Here is a 24,785-nt window from a genome sequence, read left to right as displayed (position 1 = left end):
GTACATGTTTTATTGTTTATTTCACTTGCTTGTTTCCTCGGCCAATAAAGCCCTTTACATTGAACTGAGTCTTGACATCTGCAGTAGAAGGAGGAAGTGGGAAGTGGCTTTCTGAGTCACACACTACAAATTAAGAGAAGAGGAAACGTCTGTGGGTAACCGTGTGTGTGTGTGTGTGTGTGTGTGTGTGTGTGTGTGTGTGTGTGTGTGGTAGGTAACAGTTCGTAGTTTAAATCTCCTCCTCAGTCTGTGTGTGTGTGGTAGGTAACAGTTTGTAGTTTAAATCTCCTCCTCAGTCTGTGTGTGTGTGTGTGTGTGTGTGTGTGTGTGTGGTAGGTAACAGTTTGTAGTTTAAATCTCCTCCTCAGTCTGTGTGTGTGTGTGTGTGTGTGTGTGTGTGTGTGTGTGTGTGTGTGTGTGTGTGTGTGTGTGTGTGTGTGTGTGTGTGTGTGTGTGTGTGCAGAAACAACTGTTCTTTCCGTCTCCTTTCCTTCCTGACACACGCATACATACATTTGCATAGAGCTGTTATCTGTGTGTGTGTTAGATAGGGCTGATTTGCCTGGCTGAAGACACAAAGCAGGGTTATAGAGCTACTAGGGTTAGAGTTAGGGGTAGAGCAGGGCCAACCAGACACAGTATAGAGAGAGAGGTAGAGAGAGAAAGAAATATGTAGAGGTAGAGAGAGAGATGTAGAGAGGTAGAGAGAGAGAGAGGTAGAGAGAGAGAGAAAGAGAGAAATATGTAGAGGTAGAGAGAGAGAGAGAGAGAGAGAGAGAGAGAGAGAGAGAGAGAGAGAAATATGTAGAGGAGAGAGAGAGAGAGAGAGAGAGAGAGAGAGAGAGAGAGAGAGAGAGAGAGAAATATGTAGAGGTAGAGAGAGGTAGAGAAATATGTAGAGGTAGAGAGAGAGAGAGAGAGAGAGAGAGAGAGAGAAATATGTAGAGGTAGAGAGAGGTAGAGAAATATGTAGAGGTAGAGAGAGAGAGAGAGAGAGGGGGGAGAGAGAGGGGGGAGAGAGAGAGAAATATGTAGAGGTAGAGAGAGAGAGAGAGAGAGAGAGAGAGAGAGAGCACCCGGCCTCACCCTACTAGAATCCAAAGTCAAATGTCTGCTGTTTGCTGATGATCTGGTGCTTCTGTCACCAACCAAGGAGGGCCTACAGCAGCACCTAGATCTTATGCACAGATTCTGTCAGACCTGGCCCTGACAGTAAATCTCAGTAAGACCAAAATAATGGTGTTCCAAAAAAGGTTCAGTCACCAGGACCACAAATACAAATTCCATCTAGACATTGTTGCCCTAGAGCACACAAAAAACTATACATACCTTTTTTATTTTACTAGGCATGTCAGTTAAAACCTGTTGCCTCTACTCGGGACGCTTGCGTCCCAACTAGAGCTCTGGAAATGCAAATGCGCTACGCTAAATGCTAATAGTATTAGTTAAAACTCAAAAGTTCATTAAAATACACATGCAGGGTATCGAATTAAAGCTACACTCGTTGTGAATCCAGGCAACAAGTCAGATTTTTAAAATGCTTTTCGGCGAAAGCATGAGAAGCTATTATCTGATAGCATGCAACACCCCAAAAGACCCACAGGGGACGTAAACAAAATAATTAGCATTTCGGCGTTACACAAACCGCACAATAAAATAGAAAACATTCATTACCTTTCACCATCTTCTTTGTTGGCACTCCTAGATGTCCCATAAACACTATTTGGGTCTTTATTTCGATTAAATCGGTCCATATAAAGCCTAGATATCGTTATATGTAGACTGTGTGATAAACGAAAAACATCGTTTCAAAACGTAACGTCATTTTTTTAAAATTCAAAAAGTCGACGATAAACTTTCACAAAACACTTCGAAATACGTTTGTAATGCAACTTTAGGTATTAGTAAACGTTAATAAGCGATAAAATTCATCAGGAGGCGATGTAAAGATCATTAGCTGTCCGTCTGGAAAAATGTCCGGCTAGAAACTCAACGAAAATATCCGGTCCTAGACCGGATTAGATACGGTGTCCTGTATGTGTTTGACCAAGAAAAAACTCGAAGGGAAATGACAAGACTCTAGACACCCTGTGGAAGCTGTAGGTACTGCAACCTCAGTCAATTAATTGTGGTTCACGTTTATCAAAGGGTTCAAGTAGCGCATGGATATATTTTCCCCATTTTCAGTGATCAGTTTTTCCTGTGCTTTTCGATGTAAATGCCGTTCTGGTAAAGCCACAGCAGTGATTTAACCAGTTTTTTAAACGTCTGAGTGTTTTCTATCCACACAGACTAAGCAAATGCATATACTATATTCCTGGCATGAGTAGCAGGGCGCTGAAATGTTGCGCGATTTTTAACAGAATGTTCAAAAAAGTAGAGGGTCGACTGAAGAGGTTAAGAACAAATTCTTATTTTCAATGACGGCCTGCAGGAACTGTGGGTTAACTGCCTGTTCAGGGGCAGAACGACAGATTTGTACCTTGTCAGCTCAGGGGTTTGAACTAGTCCAACGCTCTAACCACTAGGCTACACTGCCGCCCCTTGGCTTAAACATCAGCGCCACAGGTAACTTCCACAAAGCTGTGAACAATCTGAGAGACAAGACAAGAAGGGCATTCTATGCCATCAAAAGGAACATAAATTTCAACATACCAATTAGGATTTGGCTAAAAATACTTGAATCAGTCATAGAGCCCATTGCCCTTTATGGTTGCGAGGTCTGGGGCCCGCTCACCAACCAAGATTTCACAAAATGGGACAACACTAAATTGAGTCTCTGCATCCAGAAATCTGCAAAAACATCCTCTGTGTATAACATAGAACACCAAATAATGCAGAGCAGAATTAGGCCGATACCTGCTAATAATCAAAATCCAGAAAAGAGCCGTTAAATTCTACAACCACCTAAAAGGAAGCGATTCCCAAAACTTCCATAACAAAGCCATCACCTACAGAGAGATAAAGCTAGAGGAGATTCCCCTATGCAAGCTGGTCCTGGGGCTCTGTTCACAAACACAAACAGACCCCACAGAGCCCCAGGACAGCATCACAATTAGACCCAACCAAATCATGAGAAAACAAAAAGAAAATTACTTGACACATTGGAAAGAAATGACCAAAAAACAGAGCAAACTGGAATGCTATTTGGCCTTAAAACAGAGAGTACACAGTGGCAGAATACCTGAGCACTGTGATTGACCCAAAATTAAGGAAATAAACATATGTTTCCCATGCAAATAAAGCCCTTATATCAAAATTGAATTGAGAGAGAGAGAGAGAAAGAGAGAGAGAGAGAGAGATACAGTAGCTTACGAAAGTATTCACCCTTCTTGGCATTTTTCCTATCTTGTTGCCTTCCAACCTGGAATTAAAATGTATTTGTGGGGGGTTTGTATCATTTGATTTACACAACATGCCACTATGAAGAGGGAAAATATGTTTTATTCTGAAACAAACAAGAAATAAGCTCCTTCAAGAACCCATCCAGCTCCTTCAAGTTGGATGGGATTCGCTGGTGTACAGCAATCTTTGTCATACCACAGATTCTCAATTGGATTGAGGTCTGGGCTCTGACTAGGCCATTCCAAGACATTTAAATATTTCCCCTTAAACCACTCAAGTGTTGCTTTAGCAGTATGCTTAGGGTCATTGTCCTGCTGGAAGGTGAACCTCCGTCCCAGTCTCAACTCTCCGGACGACTGACCAATTCTGACCATTTTCCCATTCTCTGCCGATGAAAAACATCCCCACAGCATGATGCTGCCACCACCATGCTTCACTGTGGGGATGGTGTCTTGGGGGTGATGAGAGGTATTGTGTTTGCGCCAGACATAGCATTTTCCTTGATGGCCAAAAAGTTAACTTTTAGTCTCATCTGACCAAAGTACCTTCTTCCATATGTTTGGGAAGTCTCCCACATGCCTTTTCGCGAACACCAAACATGTTTACTTATTTTTTCTGGCCACTCTTCTGTAAAGCCCAGCTCTGTGGAGTGTACGGCTTAAAGTGGTACTATGGACTGATACTCCAATCTCCGCTGTGGAGCTTTGCAGATCCTTCAGGATTATCTTTGGTCTCTTTGGTGGCTCTCTGATTAATGCCCTCTTTGCCTGGTCCGTGAGTTTTGGTGGTTGGCCCTCAGGTTTGTGGTGGTGCCATGTTCTTTCCATTTTTTAATAATGGATTTAATGGTGCTCCGTGTAATGTTCAAAGTTTCTGATATTTTTTTATAACCCAACCCTGATCTGTACTTCTCCACAACTTTGTACCTGACCTGTTTGGAGAGCTCCTTGGTCTTCATGGTGCCCCTTGCTTAGTGATGTTGCAGACACTGGGACCTTTCAGAACAGGTGTTTATATATACTGAGATCATGTGACAGATCATGTGACACTTAGACTGACTGCACACAGGTGGACTTTATTTAACTAATTATGTGACTTCTGAAGGTAATTGGTTGCACCAGATCTTATTTAGAGGATTCATAGCAAAGGGGGTGAATACATATGCACACACCACTTTTCAGTTTTTTGTTTTTGTGAATTTTTTTAAACAAGTAATTTCTTTAAATTTCACATCACCAATTTGGACTATTTTGTGTATGTCCGGTACATGAAATCCTAATAAAAATCAACTTAAAGGTCAGGGTTAGAGGTCAAGTTGTAAGGGTTAGGGTTAGGGTTAGAGGTCAGGTTGTAAGGGTTAGGGTTAAAGGTCAGGTTGTAAGGGTTAGGGTTAGGGTTAGAGGTCAGGTTGTAAGGGTTAGGGTTAGGGTTAGAGGTCAGGTTGTAAGGGTTAGGGTTAGGGGTCAGGTTGTAAGGGTTAGGGTTAGAGGTCAGGTTGTAAGGGTTAGGGTTAGAGGTCAGGTTGTAAGGGTTAGGGTTAGGGGTCAGGTTGTAAGGGTTAGGGTTAGGGGTCAGGTTGTAAGGGTTAGGGTTAGAGGTCAGGTTGTAAGGGTTAGGGTTATAGGTCAGGTTGTAAGGGTTAGGGTTAGGGTTAGAGGTCAGGTTGTAAGGGTTATGGTTAGGGGTCAGGTTGTAAGGGTTAGGATTAGGGTTAGAGGTCAGGTTGTAAGGGTTAGGGTTAGAGGTCAGGTTGTAAGGGTTAGGGTTAGAGGTCAGGTTGTAAGGGTTAGGGTTAGGGTTAGAGGTCAGGTTGTAAGGGTTAGGGTTAGAGGTCAGGTTGTAATGCAACACCAAGGGTTGTGAATACTTTTACAAGGCTCTGTATATAGAGAGAGATGGATATAGTAAACCTACATCTTTCACTGTGTGTGTGTAGAGATGGATATAGTAAACCTACATAGAGATGGGTACAGTAAACATCTTTCACTGTGTGTGTGTGTGTGTGTGTGTGTGTGTGTGTGTGTGTGTGTGTGTGTGTGTGTGTGTGTGTGTAGAGATGGAGAATGGAGGTGAGGACACGGAGTCTCTGTGGGAGTCAGTGGAGAGTAACCGCTACATCTTAAGTCGCTACATCTCGCCTGGTAAACTGACTCCTACCTGCGCCAATGTAAGGTTCTAGACGAACAGGACGAAGATGAGGTCTTAAACTCACTACTACTGGTCTCTAAGGTCAATCGCACAGGTAGGTTATCTCTCTACTGCTGGTCTCTAAGGTCAACCGCACAGCTAGGTTAACTCTCAACTGCTGGTCTCTAAGGTCAACTGCACAGCTAGGTTAACTCTCTACTACTGGTCTCTAAGGTCAACCGCACAGCTAGGTTAACTCTCTACTGCTGGTCTCTAAGGTCAACTGCACAGCTAGGTTAACTCTCTACTGCTGGTCTCTAAGGTCAACCGCACAGCTAGGTTAACTCTCTACTGCTGGTCTCTAAGGTCAACTGCACAGCTAGGTTAACTCTATACTGCTGGTCTCTAAGGTCAACTGCACAGCTAGGTTAACTCTGTACTACTGGTCTCTACAGTCATGGACAAAAGTTTTGAGAAAGACACAAATATTATTTTTCACAAAGTCTGCCGCCTCAGTTTGTATGGTGGCAATTTGCATATACTCCAGAATGTTATGAAGACTGATCAGATGAATTGCAATTAATTGCAAAGTCCCTCTTTGCCATGCAAATGAACTGAATCCCCCAAAAACATTTCCACTGCATTTCAGCCCTGCCACAAAGGACCAGCTGACATCATGTCAGTGATTCTCTCGTTAACACAGGTGTACATGTTGACGAGGACAAGGCTGGAGATCATTCTGTCATGCCGATTGAGTTCGAATAACAGACTGGAAGCTTTAAAAGAATGGTGGTGCTTGGAATCATTGTTCTTCCTCTGTAAACCATTGTTACTTGCAAGGAAACACGTACCGTCCTCATTGCTTTGCGCAAAAAGGGCTTCACAGGCAAGGATATTGCTGCCAGTAAGATTGCACCTAAATCAACCATTTATCGGATCATCAAGAACTTCAAGGAGAGAGCGGTTCAATTGTTGTGAAGAAGGCTTCAGGGCGCCCAAGAAAGTCCAGCAAGCGCCAGGACCGTCTCCTAAAGTTGATTCAGCTGCGAGATCGGGCACCACCAGTACAGAGCTTGCTTAGGTATGGCAGCAGGCAGGTGTGAGTGCATCTGCACGCACAGTGAGGCGAAGACTTTTGGAGGATGGCCTGGTGTCAAGAAGGGCAGCAAAGAAGCCACTTCTCTCCAGGAAAAACATCAGGGACAGACTGATATTCTGCAAAAGGTACAGGGATTGGACTGCTGAGGACTGGGGTAAAGTCATTTTCTCTGATGAATCCCCTTTCCGATTGTTTGAGCATCTGGAAAAAGCTTGTCCGGAGAAGACAAGGTGAGCGCTACCATCAGTCCTGTGTCATGCCAACAGTAATGGGTGGGGTTGCTTCTCAGCCAAGGAAGTGGGCTCATTCACAATTTTGCCTACGAACACAGCCATGAATAAAGAATGGTACCAACACATCCTCCGAGAGCAATTTCTCCCAACCATCCAGGAACAGTTTGGTGACGAACAATGCATTTTCCAGCATGATGGAGCACCTTGCCATAAGGCAAAAGTGATAACTAAGTGGCTCGGGAACAAAACATCGATATTTTGGGTCCATGGCCAGGAAACTCCCAGACCTTAATCCCATTGAGAACTTGTGGTCAATCCTCAAGAGGCGGGTGGACAAACAAAACCTCACAAATTCTGACAAACTCCAAGCATTGATTATGCAAGAATGGGCTGCCATCAGTCAGGATGTGGCCCAGAAGTTAATTGATAACGTGCCAGGGCGGATTGCAGAGGTCTTGAAAAAAGGGTCAACACTGCAAATATTGAGTCTTTGCATCAGCTTCATGTAATTGTCAATAAAAGCCTTTGACACTTATGAAATGCTTGTAATTATACTTCAACAAGCATTTCTCAACGGCTGGCCATGCCTTCCGCCTGGCTACTCCAACCTCGGCCAACAGCTCCGCCCCCCGCAGCTACTCGCCCAAGCCTCTCCAGGTTCTCCTTTACCCGAATCCAGATAGCAGATGTTCTGAAAGAGCTGCAAAACCTGGACCCGTACAAATCAGCTGGGCTTGACAATATGGACCCTCTATTTCTGAAACTATCCACTGCCATTGTCGCAACCCCTATTACCAGCCTGTTCAACCTCTCTTTCATATCGTCTGAGATCCCCAAGGATTGAAAGCTGCCGCAGTCATCCCCCTCTTCAAAGGGGAGACACCCTGGACCCAAACTGTTACAGACCTATATCCATCCTGCCCTGCCTATCTAAGGTCTTCGAAAGCCAAGTCAACAAACAGGTCACTGACCATCTCGAATCCCACCGTACCTTCTCCGCTGTGCAATCTGGTTTCCGAGCCGGTCACGGGTGCACCTCAGCCACGCTCAAGGTACTAAACGATATCATAACCGCCATCGATAAAAGACAGTACTGTGCAGCCGTCTTCACCTTTCCAAGGCTTTCGACTCTGTCAATCACCATATTCTTATCGGCAGACTCAGTAGCCTCGGTTTTTCTAATGTCTGCCTTGCCTGGTTCACCAACTACTTTGCAGACAGAGTTCAGTGTGTCAAATCGGAGGGCATGCTGCCGGTCCTCTGGCAGTCTCTATGGGGGTGCCACAGGGTTCAATTCTCGGGCCGACTCTTTTCTCTGTATGTATCAAGGATGTTGCTCTTGCTGCGGGCGATTCCCTGATCCACCTCTACGCAGACGACACCATTCTGTATACTTCTGGCCCGTCCTTGGACACTGTGCTATCTAACCTCCAAACGAGCTTCAATGCCATACAACACTCCTTCCGTGGCCTCCAACTGCTCTTAAACGCTAGTAAAACCAAATGCATGCTTTTCAACCGTTCGCTGCCTGCACCCGCCTGACTAGCATCATCACCCTGGATGGTTCCGACCTTGAATATGTGGACATCTATAAGTACCTAGGTGTCTGGCTAGACTGTAAACTCTCCTTCCAGACTCATATCAAACATCTCCAATCGAAAATCAAATCTAGAGTCGGCTTTCCATTCCGCAACAAAGCCTCCTTCACTCACGCCGCCAAACTTACCCTAGTAAAACTGACTATCCTACCAATCCTCGACTTCGGCGATGTCATCTACAAAATAGCTTCCAACACTCTACTCAGCAAACTGGATGCAGTTTATCACAGTGCCATCCGTTTTGTCACTAAAGCACCCACCACTGCGACCTGTATGCTCTAGTCGGCTGGCCCTCGCTACATATTCGTCGCCAGACCCACTGGCTCCAGGTCATCTACAAGTCCATGCTAGGTAAAGCTCCGCCTTATCTCAGTTCACTGGTCACGATGGCAACACCCATCCGTAGCACGCGCTCCAGCAGGTGTATCTCACTGATCATCCCTAAAGCCAACACCTCATTTGGCCGCCTTTCGTTCCAGTTCTCTGCTGCCTGTGACTGGAACGAATTGCAAAAATCGCTGAAGTTGGAGACTTTTATCTCCCTCACCAACTTCAAACATCTGCTATCTGAGCAGCTAACCGATCGCTGCAGCTGTACATAGTCCATCGGTAAATAGCCCACCCATTTGTACCTACCTCATCCCCATACTGTTTTTATTTATTTACTTTTCTGCACACCAATATCTCTACCTGTACATGACCATCTGATCATTTATCACTCCAGTGTTAATCTGCAAAATTGTAATTATTCGCCTACCTCCTCATGCCTTTTGCACACAATGTATATAGACTCTCTTTTTTTTCTACTGTGTTATTGACTTGTTAATTGTTTACTCCATGTGTAACTCTGTGTTGTCTGTTCACACTGCTATGCTTTATCTTGGCCAGGTCGCAGTTGCAAATGAGAACTTTTTCTCAACTAGCCTACCTGGTTAAATAAAGGTGAAAAAAAAAATCCATAGTAACACCTGACAAAAGTATCTAAAGACTCTGAGGCAGCAGACTGTGGAAATCAATACTTGTTTCAAATCAAATTGTATTTGTCACTTCGTAAACAACAGGTGTAGACTAACAGTGACATGCTTACTTATGAGTACTTTTCCAACAGTACTGAGTCAATGTGCAGCGATAACAGGCAATAACATGGCTATATACAGGAAGTACCAGGTAATAACATGGCTATATACAGGAAGTACCAGGTAATAACATGGCTATATACAGGAAGTACCAGGTAATAACATGGCTATAGACAGGGAGTACCAGGTAATAACATGGCTATATACAGGAAGTACCAGGTAATACCATGGTTATATACAGGAAGTACCAGGTAATAACATGGCTATAGACAGGAAGTACCAGGTAATAACATGGCTATAGACAGGAAGTACCAGGTAATAACATGGTTATATACAGGAAGTACCAGGTAATAACATGGCTATATACAGGAAGTACCAGGTAATAACATGGTTATATACAGGAAGTACCAGGTAATAACATGGCTATAGACAGGGAGTACCAGGTAATAACATGGCTATAGACAGGGAGTACCAGGTAATAACATGGCTATAGACAGGGAGTACCAGGTAATAACATGGCTATATACAGGAAGTACCAGGTAATAACATGGTTATATACAGGAAGTACCAGGTAATAACATGGCTATAGACAGGAAGTACCAGGTAATAACATGGCTATAGACAGGAAGTACCAGGTAATAACATGGCTATATACAGGAAGTACCAGGTAATAACATGGCTATAGACAGGGAGTACCAGGTAATAACATGGCTATATACAGGAAGTACCAGGTAATAACATGGCTATATACAGGAAGTACCAGGTAATAACATGGCCATAGACAGGGAGTACCAGGTAATAACGTGGCTATATACAGGAAGTACCAGGTAATAACATGGCTATATACAGGAAGTACCAGGTAAGCAGGTAGGCACGTGGTGTGTTTGTGTGTTTGTAAAGCAGGAGGTGGGGCTATAAAGCAGGAGGGTGTGTCTATAGAGCAGGAGGGTGTGTCTATAAAGGAGGAGGGTGTGTCTATGAAGCAGGAGGTGGGGCTATAAAGCAGGAGGGTGTGTCTATAGAGCAGGGGGTGTGTCTATAAAGCAGGGGGTGTGTCTATAAAGGAAGAGGGTGTGTCTGTGTTATCAATCAGATTACACATTAAAAGGCATAACAAGAAATTAAATCTACTTTCTCTCCTGGACTTGTGTGTGTGTGTGTGTGTGTGTGTGTGTGTGTGTGTGTGTGTGTGTGTGTGTGTGTGTGTGTGTGTGTGTGTGTGTGTGTGTGTGTGTGTGTGTGTGTGTGCATGCATGCGTGCGTGTGTGTCTGCGTGTATATCTGTGTGTGCGTGCGTGTCTGTGTGTATATCTGTGTGTGCGGGCGGGTGTGTGTGTGTGTGTGAGTGAGTGTGTGTGTGCGTGTATATCTGTATGTGCGTGTGTGTGTGTGAGTGTGTATGTGCGCGTGTGTGTGTCGGTGCGTGTGTGTGTGTGCGTGGGTGTGTGTGTGTGTGCGCATGTGTGTGCGTGTGTGTGTGGGTGTGTGTGCGCGCGTGTGTGTGCATGTGTGTGTGTGTTTGTGTGTGTGTGTGTGTGTGGGTGTGTGTGCGTGTGTGTGTGTGTGTGTGTGTGTTTGTGTGTGTGTGTGTGTGTGGGTGTGTGTGCGTGTGTGTGTGTGTGTATAGGTCGTCTGTTAGACATTCTTCATGGTAAAGGAGAGCGAGGTTATGTAGTTTTTCTGGAGAGTCTCGAGTTCTACTATCCTGACCTTTACAAGCTGGTGACTGGCAAGGAGCCCACCAGACGCTTCTCCACTATCGTTGGTAAGACACACACACACGCACGTGCACACACAGACAGACACGCACGCACGTGCACACACAGACACACTCACGCACGTGCACACACAGACACACACGCACACACGTGCACACAAAGACACATGCACTTTTATATCTATCATCTGTCACTATAACCATTATCTGTTACTATAACCACCATCTGTTACTATAACCATTCTGTTACTATAACCATTCTGTTACTATAACCACCATCTGTTACTATAACCATTCTGTTACTATAACCACCATCTGTTACTATAACCATTCTGTTACTATAACCATTCTGTTACTATAACCATCATCTGTTACTATAACCATTCTGTTACTATAACCATTCTGTTACTATAACCACCATCTGTTACTATAACCATTCTGTTACTATAACCACCATCTGTTACTATAACCATTCTGTTACTATAACCACCATCTGTTACTATAACCATCATCTGTTACTATAACCATTCTGTTACTATAACCATTCTGTTACTATAACCACCATCTGTTACTATAACCATCATCTTTTACTATAACCATTCTGTTACTATAACCATTCTGTTACTATAACCATTCTCTTAATATAACCATTCTGTTACTATAACCATTCTGTTACTATAACCATTCTGTTACTATAACCATCATCTGTTACTATAACCATTCTGTTACTATAACCATCATGTTACTATAACCATTCTGTTACTATAACCATTCTGTTACTATAACCATTATGTTACTATAACCATTCTGTTACTATAACCATCATCTGTTACTATAACCATTCTCTTAATATAACCATTCTGTTACTATAACCATTCTGTTACTATAACCACCATCTGTTACTATAACCACCATCTGTTACTATAACCATCATCTGTTACTATAACCATTCTGTTACTATAACCATCATCTGTTACTATAACCACCATCTGTTACTATAACCATTCTGTTACTATAACCATCATCTGTTACTATAACCACTATGTTACTATAATCACCATCTGTTACTATAACCATTCTGTTACTATAACCATTCTGTTACTATAACCATCATCTGTTACTATAACCATTCTGTTACTATAACCACCATTCTGTTACTATAACCACCATCTGTTACTATAACCACCATCTGTTACTATAACCACCATCTGTTACTATAACCACCATCTGTGGTTATAGCCACCACGACTATAACCACCACGACGCCAGGACAGCGGAGTCAATCACCACCTTCCGGAGACACCTGAAACCCCACCTCTTTAAGGAATACCTAGGATAGGATAAAGTAATCCTTCTCCCCCTCCCCCCTTAAAAGACCTAGATGCACTATTGTAAAGTGGCTGTTCCACTGGATGTCATAAGGTGAAAGCACCAATTTGTAAGTCGCTCTGGATAAGAGCGTCTGCTAAATGACTTAAATGTAAATGTAAATGTAAATCTGTTACTATAACCATCATCTGTTACTATAACCACCATCTGTCACTATAACCACCATCTGTTACTATAACCACCATCTGTTACTATAACCATTCTGTTACTATAACCACCATCTGTTACTATAACCACCATCTGTTACTATAACCATCATCTGTTACTATAACCATTCTGTTACTATAACCATTCTGTTACTATAACCATTCTGTTACTATAACCACCATCTGTTACTATAACCACCATCTGTTACTATAACCATCATCTGTTACTATAACCATTCTGTTACTATAACCATCATCTGTTACTATAACCATCATCTGTTACTATAACCATTATGTTACTATAACCACCATCTGTTACTATAACCATTCTGTTACTATAACCATTCTGTTACTATAACCATAATCTGTTACTATAACCATTCTGTTACTATAACCACCATTCTGTTACTATAACCACCATCTGTTACTATAACCACCATCTGTTACTATAACCACCATCTGTTACTATAACCACCATCTGTTACTATAACCACCATCTGTTACTATAACCATCATCTGTTACTATAACCACCATCTGTTACTATAACCACCATCTGTTACTATAACCACCATCTGTTACTATAACCATTCTGTTACTATAACCACCATCTGTTACTATAACCACCATCTGTTACTATAACCATCATCTGTTACTATAACCACCATCTGTTACTATAACCACCATCTGTTACTATAACCATCATCTGTTACTATAACCATTCTGTTACTATAACCACCATCTGTTACTATAACCATTCTGTTACTATAACCATTCTGTTACTATAACCACCATCTGTTACTATAACCACCATCTGTTACTATAACCATCATCTGTTACTATAACCATTCTGTTACTATAACCATTCTGTTACTATAACCATCATCTGTTACTATAACCACCATCTGTTACTATAACCACCATCTGTTACTATAACCATTCTGTTACTATAACCACCATCTGTTACTATAACCACCATCTGTTACTATAACCATCATCTGTTACTATAACCATCATCTGTTACTATAACCATTCTGTTACTATAACCATCATCTGTTACTATAACCATTCTGTTACTATAACCACCATCTGTTACTATAACCATCATCTGTTACTATAACCATTATGTTACTATAAATCATCTGTTACATAACCATCTGTTACTATAACCACCATCTGTTACTATAACCATCATCTGTTACTATAACCATTGTTACTATTATCTGTTACTATAACCACCATCTGTTACTATAACCACCATCTGTTACTATAACCATTCTGTTACTATAACCATTCTGTTACTATAACCATCATCTGTTACTATAACCACCATCTGTTACTATAACCATTATCTGTTACTATAACCACCATCTGTTACTATAACCATTCTGTTCCTATAACCACCATCTGTTACTATAACCACCATCTGTTACTATAACCATTATCTGTTACTATAACCACCATCTGTTACTATAACCATTCTGTTACTATAACCATCATCTGTTACTATAACCATTCTGTTACTATAACCATTCTGTTACTATAACCATCATCTGTTATTATAACCATCATCTGTTACTATAACCATTCTGTTACTATAACCATCATCTGTTACTATAACCACCATCTGTTACTATAACCATGCTGTTACTATAACCATCATCTGTTACTATAACCATCATCTGTTACTATAACCATTCTGTTACTATAACCATTCTGTTACTATAACCATTCTGTTACTATAACCATCATCTGTTATTATAACCATCATCTGTTACTATAACCACCATCTGTTACTATAACCATTCTGTTACTATAACCATTCTATTACTATAACCATCATCTGTTACTATAACCACCATCTGTTACTATAACCACCATCTGTTACTATAACCACCATCTGTTACTATAACCATCATCTGTTACTATAACCACCATCTGTTACTATAACCACCATCTGTTACTATAACCATTATGTTACTATAACCATTCTATTACTATAACCATCATCTGTTACTATAACCACCATCTGTTACTATAACCATCATCTGTTACTATAACCATTATGTTACTATAACCATTATGTTACTATAACCATTCTATTACTATAACCAACATCTGTTACTATAACCATTCTGTTACTATAACCACCATCTGTTACTATAACCACCATCTGTTACTATAACCACCATCTGTTACTATAACCATCATCTGTTACTATAACCATCATCTGTTACTATAACCACCATCTGTTACTATAACCATTCTGTTACTATAACCATCATCTGTTATTATAACCATCATCTGTTACTATAACCATCATCTGTTACTATAACCATTATCTGTTACTATAACCATCATCTGTTACTATCTGTTACTATGACCAATCATCTGTTACTATAACCATTCTGTTACTATAACCATTCTGTTACTATAACCATCATCTGTTACTATAACCATCATCTGTTACTATAACCATCATCTGTTACTATAAACCTATAACCTGTTACTATCTGTTACTATAACCATTCTATTACTATAACCATCATCTGTTACTATAACCACCATCTGTTACTATAACCACCATCTGTTACTATAACCATCATCTGTTACTATAACCATCATCTGTTACTATAACCATTCTGTTACTATAACCATTCTGTTACTATAACCATCATCTGTTACTATAACCACCATCTGTTACTATAACCATCATCTGTTACTATAACCATTATGTTACTATAACCATTACTATAACCATTCTGTTACTATATTCTATTACTATAACCAACATCTGTTACTATAACCACCATCTGTTACTATAACCACCATCTGTTACTATAACCATTCATCTGTTACTATCTGTTACTATATCAAATCAAATCAAATCAAAATTATTTATATAGCCCTTTGTACATCAGCTGATATCTCAAAGTCTGTACAGAAACCCAGCCTAAAACCCCAAACAGCAAACAATGCAGGTGTAAAAGCACGGTCTGTTAAAACTCCCTAGAAAGGCCAAAACCTAGGAAGAAACCTAGAGAGGAACCAGGCTATGTGGGGTGGCCAGTCCTCTTCTGGCTGTGCCGGGTAGAGATTATAACAGAACATGACCAAGATGTTCAAATGTTCATAAATGACCAGCATGGTCTAATAGTAAGGCAGAACAGTTGAAACTAGCACAGCACAGTCAGGTGGACTGGGGACAGCAAGGAGTCATCATGTCAGGTAGTCCTGGGGCACGGTCCTATAGGTCCTCCGAGAGAGAGAGAAAGAAAGAGAGAATTAGAGAGAGCATATGTGGGGTAACCATTCTAACCACCATAACCATTCTATTACTATAACCATCATCTGTTACTATAACCACCATCTGTTACTATAACCACCATCTGTTACTATAACCACCATCTGTTACTATAACCATTCTGTTACTATAACCACCATCTGTTACTATAACCACCATCTGTTACTATAACCATCATCTGTTACTATAACCACCATCTGTTACTATAACCACCATCTGTTACTATAACCATCATCTGTTACTATAACCATTCTGTTACTATAACCACCATCTGTTACTATAACCATTCTGTTACTATAACCATTCTATTACTATAACCACCATATGTTACTATAACTACCATCTGTTACTATAACCACCATCTGTTACTATAACCATTCTGTTACTATAACCATTCTGTTACTATAACAATTCTGTTACTATAACCATTCTGTTACTATAACCATCATCTGTTACTATAACCACCATCTGTTACTATAACCACCATCTGTTACTATAACCACCATCTGTTACTATAACCATCATCTGTTACTATAACCACCATCTGTTACTATAACCACCATCTGTTACTATGACCATCATCTGTTACTATAACCACCATCTGTTACTATAACCATCATCTGTTACTATAACCATTCTGTTACTATAACCACCATCTGTTACTATAACCACCATCTGTTACTATAACCACCATCTGTTACTATAACCATCATCTGTTACTATAACCATCATCTGTTACTATAACCACCATCTGTTACTATAACCATTCTGTTACTATAACCATCATCTGTTACTATAACCATTATCTGTTACTATAACCATTCTGTTACTATAACCATCATCTGTTACTATAACCATCATCTGTTACTATAACCACCATCTGTTACTATAACCATTCTGTTACTATAACCATCATCTGTTACTATAACCACCATCTGTTACTATAACCACCATCTGTTACTATAACCATCATCTGTTACTATAACCACCATCTGTTACTATAACCATCATCTGTTACTATAACCATTCTGTTACTATAACCACCATCTGTTACTATAACCACCATCTGTTACTATAACCACCATCTGTCACTATAACCATCATCTGTTACTATAACCATTCTGTTACTATAACCATTCTGTTACTATAACCATTCTGTTACTATAACCACCATCTGTTACTATAACCACCATCTGTTACTATAACCATCATCTGTTACTATAACCATTCTGTTACTATAACCATCATCTGTTACTATAACCATCATCTGTTACTATAACCATTATGTTACTATAACCACCATCTGTTACTATAACCATTCTGTTACTATAACCATTCTGTTACTATAACCATCATCTGTTACTATAACCATTCTGTTACTATAACCACCATTCTGTTACTATAACCACCATCTGTTACTATAACCACCATCTGTTACTATAACCATCATCTGTTACTATAACCACCATCTGTTACTATAACCACCATCTGTTACTATAACCATCATCTGTTACTATAACCACCATCTGTTACTATAACCACCATCTGTTACTATAACCACCATCTGTTACTATAACCATTCTGTTACTATAACCACCATCTGTTACTATAACCACCATCTGTTACTATAACCATCATCTGTTACTATAACCATCATCTGTTACTATAACCACCATCTGTTACTATAACCACCATCTGTTACTATAACCACCATCTGTTACTATAACCATCATCTGTTACTATAACCACCATCTGTTACTATAACCACCATCTGTTACTATAACCATCATCTGTTACTATAACCATTATGTTACTATAACCACCATCTGTTACTATAACCACCATCTGTTACTATAACTATCATCTGTTACTATAACCATCATCTGTTACTATAACCACCATCTGTTACTATAACCACCATCTGTCACTATAACCATCATCTGTTACTATAACCACCATCTGTTACTATAACCATCATCTGTTACTATAACCATTCTGTTACTATAACCACCATCTGTTACTATAACCACCATCTGTTACTATAACCACCATCTGTCAATATAACCATCATCTGTTACTATAACCATTCTGTTACTATAACCATTCTGTTACTATAACCATTCTGTTACTATAACCACCATCTGTTACTATAACCACCATCTGTTACTATAACCATCATCTGTTACTATAACCATTCTGTTACTATAACCATCATCTGTTACTATAACCATCATCTGTTACTATAACCATTATGTTACTATAACCACCATCTGTTACTATAACCATTCTGTTACTATAACCACCATCTGTTACTATAACCATCATCTGTTACTATAACCATTCTGTTACTATAACCACCATTCTGTTACTATAACCACCATCTGTTACTATAACCACCATCTGTTACTATAACCATCATCTGTTACTATAACCACCATCTGTTACTATAACCACCATCTGTTACTATAACCATCATCTGTTACTATAACCACCATCTGTTACTATAACCATCATCTGTTACTATAACCATTATGTTACTATAACCATCATCTGTTACTATAACCACCATCTGTTACTATAACCATTATCTGTTACTATAACCACCATCTGTTACTATAACCACCATCTGTTACTATAACCATTCTGTTACTATAACCATTCTGTTACTATAACCATCATCTGTTACTATAACCACCATCTGTTACTATAACCATTATCTGTTACTATAACCACCATCTGTTACTATAACCATCATCTGTTACTATAACCACCATCTGTTACTATAACCATTATCTGTTACTATAACCACCATCTGTTACTATAACCATTCTGTTACTATAACCACCATCTGTTACTATAACCACCATCTGTTACTATAACCATTATCTGTTACTATAACCACCATCTGTTACTATAACCATTCTGTTACTATAACCATCATCTGTTACTATAACCACCATCTGTTACTATAACCATTCTGTTACTATAACCATCATCTGTTATTATAACCATCATCTGTTACTATAACCATTCTGTTACTATAACCATCATCTGTTACTATAACCACCATCTGTTACTATAACCATTCTGTTACTATAACCATCATCTGTATACTATAACCATCATCTGTTACTATAACCATTCTGTTACTATAACCATTCTGTTACTATAACCATTCTGTTACTATAACCATCATCTGTTATTATAACCATCATCTGTTACTATAACCATCATCTGTTACTATAACCATTCTGTTACTATAACCATTCTGTTACTATAACCATTCTATTACTATAACCATCATCTGTTACTATAACCACCATCTGTTACTATAACCACCATCTGTTACTATAACCACCATCTGTTACTATAACCATCATCTGTTACTATAACCACCATCTGTTACTATAACCACCATCTGTTACTATAACCACCATCTGTTACTATAACCATTATGTTACTATAACCATTCTATTACTATAACCATCATCTGTTACTATAACCACCATCTGTTACTATAACCATCATCTGTTACTATAACCATTATGATGTTACTATAACCATTATGTTACTATAACCATTCTATTACTATAACCAACATCTGTTACTATAACCATTCTGTTACTATAACCACCATCTGTTACTATAACCACCATCTGTTACTATAACCACCATCTGTTACTATAACCATTCTGTTACTATAACCATCATCTGTTATTATAACCATCATCTGTTACTATAACCATCATCTGTTACTATAACCATTCTGTTATTATGACCATTCTGTTACTATAACCATTCTGTTACTATAACCATCATCTGTTATTATAACCATCATCTGTTACTATAACCATCATCTGTTACTATAACCATTCTGTTACTATAACCATCATCTGTTACTATAACCACCATCTGTTACTATAACCACCATCTGTTACTATAACCACCATCTGTTACTATAACCACCATCTGTTACTATAACCATTCTGTTACTATAACCACCATCTGTTACTATAACCACCATCTGTTACTATAACCATCATCTGTTACTATAACCATCATCTGTTACTATAACCACCATCTGTTACTATAACCACCATCTGTTACTATAACCACCATCTGTTACTATAACCATCATCTGTTACTATAACCACCATCTGTTACTATAACCACCATCTGTTACTATAACCATCATCTGTTACTATAACCATTCTGTTACTATAACCACCATCTGTTACTATAACCACCATCTGTTACTATAACTATCATCTGTTACTATAACCATCATCTGTTACTATAACCACCATCTGTTACTATAACCACCATCTGTCACTATAACCATCATCTGTTACTATAACCATTCTGTTACTATAACCATTCTGTTACTATAACTATCATCTGTTACTATAACCATCATCTGTTACTATAACCACCATCTGTTACTATAACCATCATCTGTTACTATAACCACCATCTGTTACTATAACCACCATCTGTTACTATAACCATTCTGTTACTATAACCACCATCTGTTACTATAACCATCATCTGTTACTATAACCATTCTGTTACTATAACCATCATCTGTTACTATAACCACCATCTGTTACTATAACCATTCTGTTACTATAACCATCATCTGTTACTATAACCATTATCTGTTACTATAACCATTCTGTTACTATAACCATCATCTGTTACTATAACCATCATCTGTTACTATAACCACCATCTGTTACTATAACCATTCTGTTACTATAACCATCATCTGTTACTATAACCACCATCTGTTACTATAACCACCATCTGTTACTATAACCATCATCTGTTACTATAACCACCATCTGTTACTATAACCATCATCTGTTACTATAACCATTCTGTTACTATAACCACCATCTGTTACTATAACCACCATCTGTTACTATAACCACCATCTGTCACTATAACCATCATCTGTTACTATAACCATTCTGTTACTATAACCATTCTGTTACTATAACCATTCTGTTACTATAACCACCATCTGTTACTATAACCACCATCTGTTACTATAACCATCATCTGTTACTATAACCATTCTGTTACTATAACCATCATCTGTTACTATAACCATCATCTGTTACTATAACCATTATGTTACTATAACCACCATCTGTTACTATAACCATTCTGTTACTATAACCATTCTGTTACTATAACCATCATCTGTTACTATAACCATTCTGTTACTATAATCCACCATTCTGTTACTATAACCACCATCTGTTACTATAACCACCATCTGTTATTATAACCATCATCTGTTACTATAACCACCATCTGTTACTATAACCACCATCTGTTACTATAACCATCATCTGTTACTATAACCACCATCTGTTACTATAACCACCATCTGTTACTATAACCACCATCTGTTACTATAACCATTCTGTTACTATAACCACCATCTGTTACTATAACCACCATCTGTTACTATAACCATCATCTGTTACTATAACCACCATCTGTTACTATAACCACCATCTGTTACTATAACCATCATCTGTTACTATAACCATTCTGTTACTATAACCATCATCTGTTACTATAACCATCATCTGTTACTATAACCATTATGTTACTATAACCACCATCTGTTACTATAACCATTCTGTTACTATAACCATTCTGTTACTATAACCATCATCTGTTACTATAACCATTCTGTTACTATAACCACCATATGTTACTATAACCACCATCTGTTACTATAACCACCATCTGTTACTATAACCATCATCTGTTACTATAACCACCATCTGTTACTATAACCACCATCTGTTACTATAACCATCATCTGTTACTATAACCACCATCTGTTACTATAACCACCATCTGTTACTATAACCACCATCTGTTACTATAACCATTCTGTTACTATAACCACCATCTGTTACTATAACCACCATCTGTTACTATAACCATCATCTGTTACTATAACCATCATCTGTTACTATAACCACATCTGTTACTATAACCACCATCTGTTACTATAACCACCATCTGTTACTATAACCATCATCTGTTACTATAACCACCATCTGTTACTATAACCACCATCTGTTACTATAACCATCATCTGTTACTATAACCATTCTGTTACTATAACCACCATCTGTTACTATAACCACCATCTGTTACTATAACTATCATCTGTTACTATAACCATCATCTGTTACTATAACCACCATCTGTTACTATAACCACCATCTGTCACTATAACCATCATCTGTTACTATAACCACCATCTGTTACTATAACCATCATCTGTTACTATAACCATTCTGTTACTATAACCACCATCTGTTACTATAACCACCATCTGTTACTATAACCACCATCTGTCAATATAACCATCATCTGTTACTATAACCATTATGTTACTATAACCATTCTGTTACTATAACCATTCTGTTACTATAACCACCATCTGTTACTATAACCACCATCTGTTACTATAACCATCATCTGTTACTATAACCATTCTGTTACTATAACCATCATCTGTTACTATAACCATTATGTTACTATAACCACCATCTGTTACTATAACCATTCTGTTACTATAACCACCATCTGTTACTATAACCATCATCTGTTACTATAACCATTCTGTTACTATAACCACCATTCTGTTACTATAACCACCATCTGTTACTATAACCACCATCTGTTACTATAACCATCATCTGTTACTATAACCACCATCTGTTACTATAACCACCATCTGTTACTATAACCATCATCTGTTACTATAACCACCATCTGTTACTATAACCACCATCTGTTACTATAACCACCATCTGTTACTATAACCATTCTGTTACTATAACCACCATCTATTACTATAACCACCATCTGTTACTATAACCATCATCTGTTACTATAACCACCATCTGTTACTATAACCACCATCTGTTACTATAACCATCATCTGTTACTATAACCATTCTGTTACTATAACCACCATCTGTTACTATAACCATTCTGTTACTATAACCATTCTGTTACTATAACCACCATCTGTTACTATAACCACCATCTGTTACTATAACCACCATCTGTTACTATAACCATTCTGTTACTATAACCATTCTGTTACTATAACCATCATCTGTGACTATAACCACCATCTGTTACTATAACCACCATCTGTTACTATAACCATTCTGTTACTATAACCACCATCTGTTACTATAACCACCATCTGTTACTATAACCATCATCTGTTACTATAACCATCATCTGTTACTATAACCATTCTGTTACTATAACCATCATCTGTTACTATAACCATTCTGTTACTATAACCACCATCTGTTACTATAACCATCATCTGTTACTATAACCATTATGTTACTATAACCATCATCTGTTACTATAACCACCATCTGTTACTATAACCATTATCTGTTACTATAACCACCATCTGTTACTATAACCACCATCTGTTACTATAACCATTCTGTTACTATAACCATTCTGTTACTATAACCATCATCTGTTACTATAACCACCATCTGTTACTATAACCATTATCTGTTACTATAACCACCATCTGTTACTATAACCATTCTGTTCCTATAACCACCATCTGTTACTATAACCACCATCTGTTACTATAACCATTATCTGTTACTATAACCACCATCTGTTACTATAACCATTCTGTTACTATAACCACCATCTGTTACTATAACCACCATCTGTTACTATAACCATTCTGTTACTATAACCATCATCTGTTATTATAACCATCATCTGTTACTATAACCATTCTGTTACTATAACCATCATCTGTTACTATAACCATCATCTGTTACTATAACTACCATCTGTTACTATAACCACCATCTGTTACTATAACCACCATCTGTTACTATAACCATTCTGTTACTATAACCACCATCTGTTACTATAACCACCATCTGTTACTATAACCATCATCTGTTACTATAACCATCATCTGTTACTATAACCACCATCTGTTACTATAACCACCATCTGTTACTATAACCACCATCTGTTACTATAACCATCATCTGTTACTATAACCACCATCTGTTACTATAACCACCATCTGTTACTATAACCATCATCTGTTACTATAACCATTCTGTTACTATAACCACCATCTGTTACTATAACCACCATCTGTTACTATAACTATCATCTGTTACTATAACCATCATCTGTTACTATAACCACCATCTGTTACTATAACCACCATCTGTCACTATAACCATCATCTGTTACTATAACCATTCTGTTACTATAACCATTCTGTTACTATAACTATCATCTGTTACTATAACCATCATCTGTTACTATAACCACCATCTGTTACTATAACCACCATCTGTCACTATAACCATCATCTGTTACTATAACCACCATCTGTTACTATAACCATCATCTGTTACTATAACCATTCTGTTACTATAACCACCATCTGTTACTATAACCACCATCTGTTACTATAACCACCATCTGTCACTATAACCATCATCTGTTACTATAACCATTCTGTTACTATAACCATTCTGTTACTATAACCACCATCTGTTACTATAACCACCATCTGTTACTATAACCATCATCTGTTACTATAACCATTCTGTTACTATAACCATCATCTGTTACTATAACCATCATCTGTTACTATAACCATTCTGTTACTATAACCATCATCTGTTACTATAACCACC

General features: G+C 38.5%; 1 protein-coding gene across 1 annotated transcript in view; it reads left to right on the top strand.

Annotated features, from left to right (window-relative positions):
• The first annotated feature begins 5,386 nt into the window (after window positions 1-5,386).
• card11 (caspase recruitment domain family, member 11) overlaps window positions 5,387-24,785 on the top strand; it is a 137,670-nt gene continuing 118,271 nt past the window's right edge. Inside the window, 3 exon segments of the mRNA XM_065011003.1 lie at window positions 5,387-5,495; window positions 5,498-5,587; window positions 11,106-11,243. Of these exon segments, the coding sequence (XP_064867075.1) occupies window positions 5,402-5,495; window positions 5,498-5,587; window positions 11,106-11,243 (322 nt within the window). The 5' untranslated portion in view covers window positions 5,387-5,401.

The sequence above is a fragment of the Oncorhynchus nerka genome, linkage group LG26, assembly GCF_034236695.1.
Source record: "Oncorhynchus nerka isolate Pitt River linkage group LG26, Oner_Uvic_2.0, whole genome shotgun sequence".
NCBI lineage: Eukaryota > Metazoa > Chordata > Actinopteri > Salmoniformes > Salmonidae > Oncorhynchus > Oncorhynchus nerka.
This window is presented reverse-complemented; position numbering and strand designations above follow the sequence as displayed.